The 12,251-nt window shown below is 37.8% G+C and overlaps 1 protein-coding gene across 13 annotated transcripts in view; it reads right to left on the bottom strand.

Annotated features, from left to right (window-relative positions):
* Herc1 (HECT and RLD domain containing E3 ubiquitin protein ligase family member 1) overlaps positions 1-12,251 on the bottom strand; it is a 158,364-nt gene that overhangs the window by 42,419 nt on the left and 103,694 nt on the right. For 12 of the 13 annotated variants that reach the window (XR_001778881.2, XM_006511103.3, XM_006511108.3 and 9 more), the window contains 8 exons: positions 10,261-10,421; positions 8,804-8,920; positions 7,932-8,163; positions 5,825-5,949; positions 4,437-4,657; positions 3,260-3,528; positions 1,599-1,651; positions 776-976 (listed from right to left, as the gene is read on the bottom strand). Coding sequence is in view for 12 of the 13 variants with exons in the window: in XM_006511103.3 (XP_006511166.1) it covers positions 776-976; positions 1,599-1,651; positions 3,260-3,528; positions 4,437-4,657; positions 5,825-5,949; positions 7,932-8,163; positions 8,804-8,920; positions 10,261-10,421 (1,379 nt within the window). In the remaining variant the exon portion in view is untranslated. The remainder of the gene's footprint in view (positions 1-775; positions 977-1,598; positions 1,652-3,259; positions 3,529-4,436; positions 4,658-5,824; positions 5,950-7,931; positions 8,164-8,803; positions 8,921-10,260; positions 10,422-12,251) is intronic. The other variant, XM_006511105.3, reaches the window with a different exon arrangement.

Raw genomic sequence — 12,251 nt, 5'->3', positions numbered from 1 at the left:
ATCCCTTAAGATATTAAACTTAAGAGATTTCTGAGTTAATAGAAGAGATTTTCCATTAAATACATGTTTTTTCCTCTATTCTTTTTATGTGTCACTTATGATATTAAGAGATATAAGAAAGGAATAGTTTTTAAAAAGTATTTTGTTTTTATTTTATATATATGAGTATTTTGCCTACATGTATGTAAGTGAACCATGTGTGTGCAGTGCCAAAGAAAGACAGAAGAGGACATCAAGTCCCTTGGAACTGGAGTTATAGATACTATAAGCAGCCATGTAGGAGCTGGGAACAGAACCCAGGATTTTCTTATAAGAGCAACAATGCTCTTAATCACTGACACAGCTCTTCAGAGACAGGAAAGATAGAAATAAAATATGCTTTGAGTACAAATAAAGAACTAAGTCACTGATAGTGCCAATTTTTAAATTTTGGTTGGGTGGGGGGGAGGGGTATGCGGAAAGGGGTGGTACACATGTGAACTTGACCAGTCTAGCCAAATCAATGAGCTCCAATTTGGTTTAGTGCAAGACCCTGTCTCAAAAAATAAGGTTGAAAAGAATATAGAAAAAAACAAAAACAAAAGCAAAAAAGCCTCATGTCAAACCTCTGAACTATATTCAGTACTCCTTCCCACCAAATGGCCAAAGAGACTTGCTGGTATGAAGTGGGGCTAAGCCATTATTTCTACTATTTACCTAGGATATTAAATATAAAAAAATAAATATAAATATTAAAATAGACCAAAAATTAATGATAATTAGCCTTTCAGCTTACCAATTTGCATCAAAGTCTCTTCCATACTGTTGGTAGCTGTGACCATTGCTACTGATGCTCCCAGGGGGTCACTGTCAGGGAACTGAACTGGTTCTGGCACAATGCGCCGGTCATTTAAACCAAGTGGTCCAGCAAGCAATTCAAATTCTTCTTCACCTGTTAGTTTTTCATCTTCATCAACATCTAACATGTCCCAGTCTTCTGGAATTTAAATAAATATATGGCATGTGAATATAAACATGGCATAGTTCGGCTAACATTTAGATAAATCTAAAATGTTCAAGGAGGGCTATAAAATGAACACAGCGCCATCTCCTGGAGACTTAAGCAAGCTGCATTCCTAAGGCATGTGAGACTACTGGAAAGGGGAGTGGAGTAAGATCCACTGAAAGAAAAAGCAAATGCTACAACTGATCACAAAGGGCTCAGCTAATATATATTCAAGCAAATGAATGCTCTAGAAAACAAATTATACTCATCTCAACTTTTCCCCCATTTTTCCACTCATTTTTTTTCCACAATTAGGATAGAAAAAACTTCAAAATGTTACATTTTTTTGCTATTCTGGGGGGAAAAAAAAACCCTCCAAACAAATTACTACTGTATGGTGAACCTGACATTTGAGTTTGGGTTCTTTCTTTCTCCTGTAACTCTCAAGAATGGAATGTGGTTATCAAGCAACCTCAGATCCACTTAGGAAAAGCTCTAGTTAATATGTACATAAACACAAACACACATAATGCTAAAGTTTAGTAGCAGATGTTAAGCAAGAAGTATACATAAAAATACACATAAAATAAGGAAGCTCTCAAAGCAAACAAACCTTCATACACACTGTCCTGCTTGCCAATTAGATCTGGGGCTTGTCCCTTGTACCTGCACCAAACATGAAGAACACCAAGGTTTATATAAAAGTTAGTACCCAAATGCAAATTAAGTCATTAGAATATTATAAGAGTTCATTAATAAAGCAGCAAAAAATAAAAGTGTCTTGTGTTATGGGACAAATGCAGTAAAAACTACCATTTGTACGCATGTTTATGGATCAATGGCTGCTTTACCAAAACAAACAAACAAACAAACAAACAAACAAAAAAAGAATCCTTAGGGACATTTGTGATTCCCTTCAATAACTCTTTTAATCAAACTCTGTCCTACAAAGGACCAAAGATTTAACAGTTATAGAACTAGAGGTTAAATATATGAAGAAAGTCTCTTTTGTTCCCCCACAGAAGCCCATTTAAACAGAACTCTCTCTCTCTCTCTCTCTCTCTCTCTCTATATATATATATATATATATATATATATATATATATATATAAAACATATAAGTTAAGGTAACAAATATGGTGAAAAACATCCATTTGAAAACTTGATTCTATCCTCTGAGAATTAAAATGAGGACCCTACTCAGCTATTAAAAAGAATGAATTTATGAAATTCCTAGCCAAATGGATGGACCTGGAGGGCATCATCCTGAGTGAGGTAACACATTCACAAAGGAACTCACACAATATGTACTCACTGATAAGTGGATATTAGCCCCAAACCTAGGATTCCCAAGATATAAGGTACAATTTGCTAAACACATGAAACTCAAGAAGAATGAAGACTGAAGTGTGGACACTATGCCCCTCCTTAGAATTGGGAACAAAACACCCATGGAAGGAGTTACAGAGACAAAGTTTGGAGCTGAGATGAAAGGATGGACCATGTAGAGACTGCCATATCCGGGGATCCACCCCATAATCAGCATCCAAACGCTGACACCATTGCATACCCTAGCAAGATTTTATTGAAAGGACCCAGATGTAGCTATCTCTTGTGAGACTATGCCAGGGCCTAGCAAACACAGAAGTGGATGCTCACAGTCAGCTAATGGATGGATCACAGGGCTCCCAATGGAGGAGCTAGAGAAGGAACCCAAGGAGCTAAAGGGATCTGCAACCCTATAGGTGGAACAACATTATGAACTAACCAGTACCCCGGAGCTCTTGACTCTAACTGCATATGTATCAAAAGATGGCCTAATCGGCCATCACTGGAAAGAGAGGCCCATTGGACACGCAAACTTTGTATGCCCCAGTACAGGGGAACGCCAGGGCCAAAAAGGGGGAGTGGGTGGGTAGGGGAGTGGGGGTGGGTGGGTATGGGGGACTTTTGGTATAGCATTGGAAATGTAAATGAGCTAAATACCTAATAAAAAATGGGAAAAAAAAAAAGATGTTAATGGATGACAGAGTGAAACTGTCATGAAGGGCCTGCTGCCATGCTACTATGCCTGGGGTACCAAAAGAATAAAAATGGCTCCCAAATCTCCTGAGAATGTAATTCCTTGACCTCCACAAGCTCTGCCCCCAATACAGTCAAAATTAATTCTTTACATAAAAGAGAGAGAGAGAGAGAGAGAGCGCTTCTGTGTTTTAACAGAGTGAGGTGTTGTCATCCAAGGAAGCTGGTATCTATAACACAATTTCAAGGTACCTTTCAGAATTTGTAGTCTTGGTCTTGGTCTTCAGGGCTAAGTACTTCTCCCTGCAGCTGCCACACAGCAGGTAGTATGGATTTCCACTCCCACATTCACCACCAAACCAGCCATCCACATAGGAGCCATTGCTGCGATACCCCTGGCGGTTTGCACTGCGCCCACAGCCAGGGTGGTTTCTCTTCATGTGCTGGTTGAAGCTGACGACATTGCATTCGCAAAGTTCACACACGACCACTTCTTCCCTGTCTTCAGACTCACAAACATGCTGTACAAAATGATTTTATACCAAATTATAGTCAACTTAGGGTAAGAGGTAGATTATTTGTGATATAAAACTAGCTACTTTTTTTAATATCCTACAATAATTCAATGGTGCTCATTAGTGCTACATAATTTTCTTTCAAGTCAGAATTCAGACCACACAATCTGAAAGTGTGCTTTGCTTTTCTTCTATTTGCTTAACTTATAAATTAAGATTATTCTGCTGGAAATAAAAAAGGAATTCACTAATTTAAATTTATCTTAAACCATTAAAAAAAATTCTCTAGTGAAAACACTTTTTACCTGGCTATAAGACCTATTTTCTGAATTTCTAAGATGCCATTATGTTTCATTTATGTTATTAACCTAATCAAGTAGATAAAAGTTCACATCTATGAGCTTTAAAGTTTTCCCTATAAAAATGTAATGCTAAATAACTAATATACACATAAACCTACATGAACTCTATCCCTGGACGAGGGGTGTTATAAGATCTGGGTAGGCACTGGTTCCCACATGAGCCTTACACTGACTAAATAGAAACTATGAAGGACAAGAGCATGCACTCAGACAGGAATGTGATTAAAGCAATCATGTTATACAACCCAGCAATGTACTAGGGCCTAATGTCAAGTTTTGAAATTTCTCTTCAACATCACAATGAAGTATTGCCACAATATGGCTCTAGTCATCTAGTCTGGGGAGAGAAGCAATAAATTACACAGAGAAAGCAACAAGATAGACTTTCTTATCAGTTTGTGGGTATCAACGCAATGCTCAATCATTAAATCCCCAAACCTCAGGATGAGATGAAAGACTCCTTCAACTCTAGGCAAGGCTGCTGTTAGTAAGCTGTATGAACAGGAGGGCAGGAAAATAAGTCAGAGCAGCCCCCGCTGCAGTCACACACACCCAGGTAGGCCAATCCAGTACCTCTGGGATCCACATTCCCAGAATATCATTGTCACTGGTCAGGTCTTGTCCAAACATAGCTTCCATTGCTTCATCATCAAGATCAATTTCCAATTCCTCATCTAAATTAAAGTCATACAACGCCCCTGGGTCTTGCTGCAAAGATATTCCTTCTCTCCGACTTTGATTCCTGTGAGCCTGCACAGAGCGGTATAACCCCGCTCAGAACAAAACAAAAAAGGCATTTTATTTGCATGAAGAAAATAATTCTATTTTATCAGTTCTTAATTGCCACACATGTAGAAGAAAATCTAACTCAGTTACTTCTTTGGATCCCAAACCATAAAATTACAACTATCATATAAGGTATACTATCTCTCAGACTACTGATAAGTTTAATAAGTCACTACATACAAAAAAATTTAAGATGTTATGTTTTTATTTAAATTATAAATATTATTTAAATTATAAATATCACCTATTATTTCTCTTCCAGGTCCAATTTTTTAAATTCAACCTCTTTTCATTTTATGGTAAATGTCTAGCCTATATTTTCTAAGCAAGTCTCAAATTTCTTTCTCATGGCAATAGTTAGGACTGAATCATCACTTATGTTTGATATTTTAATAATCAAATTCTTTTTAACAATGGTAATATGGTTTCCAGTTTGGGAAATATATTTTCTTGTGGCTAAGATATAGTTTAGTAGTAGACTACTTGCCTAGCATGCATAAGGCCCTGGGTGTGATCCCTAGCATTGTGATGGTAGTGGTGGTGGTGATGATGATGATGGTGATACGATAATGGAATAAAGATATACCTCTGTGGTGAAGTGTTTACTTAGAATGTGCAAGGCTCTGGTTTTAATTGCCAGGATAATAAGAATTGCCAAACAAAAAGAAAATATATTCCCATGCTCTTATGCTCTCAAGCTAATCCTAGAATTTACTAATGTATTAAGAGAATTTATTCTTGCTTCCCTCGGGCCTAGTGGTGAGGCTCTAAATCTAGAGTACAGCAGAAAAACCAGTGTCTACCTCTGAGTGTTATAGTGCAGCTCCTAGAACCTTCTGACCACTGATGCTAAACATTAATTATGCAGCATCACTTCTCAAATTATAACTGACTAAAGGCAGAGAGCAGCTATAAAATCTTTCAAAATCTACAAGTGGTCACCATAGCCTCCAATACCTGAAGGTAATCCTATGAATGCATGCTATGATTAGTGAAATTAAACAGAGTTCAAAATTATATGCAAATTGCTATTCCATTAAATATTAGCATCACTAGTTCACTTAATTCTTTAGTTTGCATCTTCTTTAGTCTTGTTTCTATAATAATTTTTAAAAGAGATCTTTCACCAAGAGAGGCATGTTAAAAATAATTACCTGCTCTTGCAAGCAGAGTGCGCGCTGCTAAGTCAAATTTGTGCCTTCTTGTTACTGTTGAGCGACCTCTAGTTGGTGGTCCACTTCCAGAAGCTGCGTTCTCTGTATGATCCAGATTATCAGGGCTACAAAAGTAAGTATGAAGGCAACAAGAATTTTTTGAAAGCTCTCATGAAAAGAAGGCAGTACATGCTTGTTTGTAGTATTAACCTTTTCTCCAAATATCACTGAGAATAAAATAGTTTGTGTATGTTCCTGCCTGTGTCTCTATGTGCTGTGCATATGCTCATGTATGTGTGGGGGCAGGGAATGTGTGTGGAGGCTGGCAGTTAGCTACTGTTTTGGGGGGTTTCCCCTCTACCCCAAGACGGGGTCTCTTACTGCCCTGGAACTAACCAAGGAGGCTAGATAGGCTGGCTGGCTACCGAATCCTGGGAATCCACTCATCTCTACCTGTCCAGATGACAGTGGTGGTTGTGGTGATGGTGAGATGTGTGTACGTGTGTGCTCAGGTGCCTGTGTGTATTTGTATATGTATTTTGAAAAAAGAGTCTCACTATGTAGCTTACTCTGGCTTGCCTAGAAATCATGATATCTAGAGAGAGCTCCACCTCCTTCCGTGGGGATTAAAGGTGTGTGCCGCTACACCCATCCATGCCTGGGTTTTTAAAAAAGGATTCTAGGAATTAAACTCAGGTTGCAAGTACTTTACTTATAATCACTCCTTAAACAGGTTTTTAAGGCTTAAAACATTTTAAATAAAAATCAAGACATTTTATAGAATACCATCATAGCATGTTTAGAACTGTTTTTCTTGTTTGCTTGCTTTGTCATTCTCAATGTCTTTGGCTATAAAACCATCATCTTTTAAAATAAGATACTGACGGTATCACAAAAGGAAATGAACATGACTTGCATAAAACATTTTTGGTGGAGGAGAGAGAGTTGCTGGCAATTAAACCCAGGGTCTTCAGTATACTATAAGCATCTACAACTGTAACTATCCCGCTAGCCTGTGACAAAACTTTCAAACATTTTTCATCCCTTGTGAAGCTCTTTACTTTTAGGCATGTCATACGTGGCTTCTTGGGCATCAATTTTACTGGATTTTTAACTCTTCCAATAGTAAAACGGTGCTTAATTCATCTCCATAATCAAACAGGAGCAGAAGCCTGAAGTATCATCCAAACCCCACAGCAAACGAAAAAATAACTTCAAACTAAACCCTAAGTCATTAAATATTTAACACCTGACATGATAGAGAATCTGTGCCAAGGAGAAACAAATATTTCAAATTAAATTTTGAAAATATTCATGGAACTTATAAAAAGTTTTCATGTTTTGTAAGATATAACCTACCCCTTTCTGACTTCTATAGGCAACAGGCAAGAACAGGGTGCATAAATACACATGAAGGCAAAATACTATACATGTAAAACTTTTAAAAGAAAAAAAAATAGTCATAAGAATTGTAAAAGCAAAGTGATTTTAAGAGAAAATTTTAGGACATTTTATTATATCTCATTATGATACCTCATTATAGGGTACATATACTTCAGAACTCTTTCCACAGCTTTATTTTTTTAAAAAAAAGGATCATATAATACTAGATAGTAAAAACTATAGGATTTGGGAATATATCTATATATCTCAGTGTTAGAGTACTAGCCTAGCATGTATAACTTTGGATTTGATCCCCAGCACTGAAGAAAACTTTAAAATAAATGGATATACAAACTTACCTAAAATGAGACAGAAAAATCTATTCCTATAAAATTCACTAACTAAATCAATTGGGGTTTTTTGTTTGTTTGTTTTTTGGTTTTTCCAGTTTTCTCAGGACCCTAGACAGGGTTTTTCTGTGTAGCCTTGGCTATCCTGGAACTTGTTCTGTAGACCAGGCTGGCCTCAAACTCTCAAGAGATCCACCTGCCACTGTCTCCCAAGTGCTGGGACCAAAGGTGTGTGCCACCACCATATGGCTCAATCTTTTCTTATTTTTATTAAATTTATAAAACAGTAGAAGCATTTATGATGGGAAAGAAATGGGGTTTTAGAGGCAATAGTTAGGACACAAGAGACAGGAATAAAGAAACTAGAATTTTACCTTTCACTAAAGCCTTCCTCCATTTCAGCAGCATCAGCTGATGGTATGTCTCCTGGTGACTGTAAATAACAGGGATCATTTGACTTCCCACCACTTCCCAGAACTGTCGCTCCATGTCTGGAGTCTGCTGTGCTGCTGGGCTGGGGCTCCTCCTCATCCTCATGCCCAGGGTGCTCTATCATCCACATAGCAAGAACAGTGATGCTCTGGGCATCAGCCTCTCCTCGAGCACCTATACAAGCAGAAATGTTGTCTGACACTGATTTGGATAATCAATATCTTATGTCATTTATTTATGAGAGTTTGTTCTGATGATTTATAATAGATCTGCTGTTTAAAATCTTAAGAAGCGAGGCTCAGAAATGACTCAGCAGTTAAGAGCACTTGCTGCTATTCCAGCGATACAAGTTCCATTCCGAATACCCTGCCATTCCTAATACCCTTGTCAAGTACCTCACAACCAACTCTAACGCCAGGTCCAGGGAACCCAATTCCGTCTTCTAGCCTCCACAGGCATCTGCATTCACATGTACACACACTCACACACAGATACACACACACTCACACACACACATACACACACACTCACACACACACACACTCACACACACATACACACACTCTCACACTCACACTCACACACATACACACTCACACACACATACACACTCTCACACACACTCACACACATACACACTCACACACATACACACTCACACACACACACTCTCACACAGACACACTCACACACTCAAATAAAAATATCTTTTAGAAAATCTTAACATGATTGATGACCTCTTTAAAAAGTTCTTCCTTCAATAACACTTAAGACTTCTTGTATCGATAAATACTGCAGTATAAAAATATCTTACCTGTAGCTTCCATGGCTTTAGCAATCTGTCGAAGAGAGAAGCCCATTTCCAGTAAAGGGACTGCAATTGCTGGGGGAGGAGGGGACGTTGAAAGTCTGCTGCTTGGGTCTGACAAGGCTGAAGCAGAAGAAAGAACAAAGTGGGCTTAAATACTGGACACCACAAGCAAAGTATACACATAGCAACTGTGACACTTCAATTTCCTAGATTATTCAAACTCAATACAAATTTACTATTAAAATGTGATTAACAAAACTGGGTATGGAGTTGCTTGTCAGGAACCGTAGCACTCAGGGAAGCTGAGGCAGAAGGATGATAAATTTGAGGCAAGGCCAAAAGAGAGGGTTTTTATAAAACTGACTGCTTGTTGGTTTGTTTAAAACCATAAATGAAGCCAAACTTCTCATAGCAATATAGAGCTGTTGTACAGATAAGTAAATATGTTCATAATAAAATTAAATATAAAAAATTTTCAAGAAGAGCATAAAAAAAAAATCTTTTTTTTTTTTTTTTTTTTTGAGACAGGGCTTCTTCTGTGTAGCCCTGGCTGTCCTGGAACTCACTTTGTAGACCAGGCTGGCCTCGAACTCAGAAATCTGCCTGCCTCTGCCTCCTGAGTGCTGGGATTAAAGGCATGCACCACCAACGCCGGGCTAAGAAATCTTTTTCTTCTGAACTACTGCAGAATTAACAGCAACCCAGGTGCTTTAACTTCTCTGAATGTTAATAGGCAATTTGTACAAATACAGCCAAAATTTGAAGATTAACAATATGATCATTTAACACAGCTCCCAGTCTAGTTTCACCACATATACTGGTAATGTTCTTTATAGCAAAAAATCTAGGATCATCTGTGCATTTTACCTGGTTATAAAGTTTCTTTGGTCTCCTTAAGCCCCTTTGGTTTGCTTCTGCTAGGACTGGGGATTGAACTCAGGGGCTTAAATATACAAGGTAAGTACTCTCTCACTCTATTTTTACTTTTTATTTTGAGACAAAGCCTCATTAAGTTGTTCACTATGATCTTGAACTTGTGATCCTTCTGCCTCACATTTCTGAGTTGCTCGTCACTGTGATACATGACAAATCATAGCCAGTTATTTTGTATGAAGCCCCTCAATTTGGGCTTCCACTGATATTTCTTTCCTTGATACATTACAATTGTATGGGTTATGATTAAAGCTACACTTAGAAGGAGACATTTTTAGCACAGAACACTGACTTATTAAGAATGGGAGGACATATGTGATTGATACGCGCTGTTACTTCTCTCCAAATGGCTGTAATTCAATCTACAATTCAAAACATAGAAAGCACTCAGTTTAAAAATATAGTTCACTTTCATTAAGTTCCTTTTTAATCTTCAATTAAGAAAAGACACAATGATTATATAACAAAGCCCATATATCTAGAACACAAAGAGGTTTGGGTACTATACTTCATGACAGCAAGTTCACCTGTGCGATTAGCTGGCCTTGTAGACTGGGAATCTGGAGAAGTTAAACTCTGCCTTCTTCCTACTTCATCAGAAGGAGAGGCTGGTAATGATGATATTGGAGGAGTCTGTGCACGGCGTGTAGGAAGTACAGTGGTAGTTGGATAACTAGAAAACATTTGCCTTTAAGAAAATAACAATAATTAGGAAAAAAATCCCAAATGGGAAAGAACAGACATTAAAATATGTATGTATGTATGTATGTATGTATGTATGTATGTATGCATGCATGCATGCATGTATTCATTTAATGCATGAGAGTACACTGTCACGCTCTTCAGAAACAACAGAAGAGGGCATTGGATCCCATTACAGATGGTTGTGAGCCACCATATGGTTGCTAGGAATTGAACTCAGGAGTTCTGGAAGAGCAGTCAGTGCTCTTATCTGCTGAGCCATCTCTCCAGCCTATATTTTACATCTTCTTACACAACAAATTACAACCTGAAAGTCAGCACATGTTAGCTATAATTTAATACAAAGTGATGAGATTCCTCAGCATTAAAAGTAATTATTTTGTAGGTTATTCTCAACTATAAAAGTATAATTTTCCACCGGGCAGTGGTGGCGCACACCTTTAATCCCAGCACTTGGGAGGCAGAGGCAGGAAGATTTCTGAGTTCAAGGACAGCCTGGTCTACAGAGTGAGCTCCAGGACAGCCAGAGCTATACAGAGAAACCCTGTCTTGAAAAATCAAAAACAAAAACAAACAAACAAACAAACAAAATAGCAGGAACATATTGGGGATTAATACAGAAATAACAAACATAAATTAAAAACCCTTGCCTTTTGTGGAGTTTTTCTTCTACTATAATATTGTGACAGGGGTATTTTGGTATAAAAATAGTAGTCAAGAAACTAAAGAAGAATTTTAAGGACAAGAAACTTGGAGTAGCGATGTGCCTCAGATGGTAGGAGTATTTGCCTAACATGCACAAAACCCTGGGTTCAATCTTCAGTTTGTAGACAACTTAGTGTGGTAGCATAGACTACAACCCCAGCAATTAGAGATAGAGAGAGGAGTTCAAGGTCATGCCTAGCCTTTTAGGGAGTTCAAAGGTAGCCTAAGATACATGAGACCCTGTGTCAAAAACAAAAACAGGTAAAAAACTTTAAATATTAAATTCACTAGCTATAAAACTAATATTGATGTCAAGTATTAACTTATAGGAGAATTAAAGAAAGAATAAGTGTACAGTTACTCAGCACAATTCAAAAATAGTATGTATGTATGTATGTATGTATGTATGTATGTATGTATGTATGTATGAATGAATGATATACCAGAGGGAGTTAACATGTACTTGCTATGTGGTATGAAGAGTACGTGAATGAGAGGCACAGAGAGGAGAAGCACTCCCTCTCACACTAAGGAGGAGGACACTGATGAAGAAGCAAGTCTAGATCTGTCCCCTCACACTAGGGCTTTTTCTTTTCTGTAAGGCTGGGGATTGAACATAGAGCCACTTGCATATGCTAAAGTGCTCTACTCCCACCAAGCTTTATTCTCAGCAATCAAAGAGGATTCCAGCTTCAGAAGAGCACTGTTTACCCAATAAGCCATGGCACGTAGAGGGAGCAATAGGCTTACCACCAATCAATTACAAGCCAGTAGTAGAGAAACAAAGATTAAGAAGAAAGGAAGAAAGATTCTAGGAGTGTAAGTTTGAGTTCAGTTTCTACTACTAAAGAGAGAAACAGAAGCAGCATTTAGTGTGCACCTATGGCAACAAAAGGGCATGATTCTATCCATTAATCCTATGCCCACTCTAGTCAGACACTCAAGGAGACAAGAGGTCACTGATTCTCTGTGAACATTTTTAAATTTGGAAACTGCAGGAAGCATTAAAAACCACAAGAATGTTCTTAATAGCACCTTGAAACACATTCTTTTCATTTGAAAAGTAGACCTGTGTGATCATAGAGTAAAAATGAAAATATAGAGCAATTGA

Source organism: Mus musculus, chromosome 9, assembly GCF_000001635.26.
Source record: "Mus musculus strain C57BL/6J chromosome 9, GRCm38.p6 C57BL/6J".
Classification (NCBI taxonomy): Eukaryota; Metazoa; Chordata; class Mammalia; order Rodentia; family Muridae; genus Mus; species Mus musculus.
Note: the sequence above shows the minus strand (reverse complement) of the source record. Positions and strands in the feature narration are given on the sequence as shown.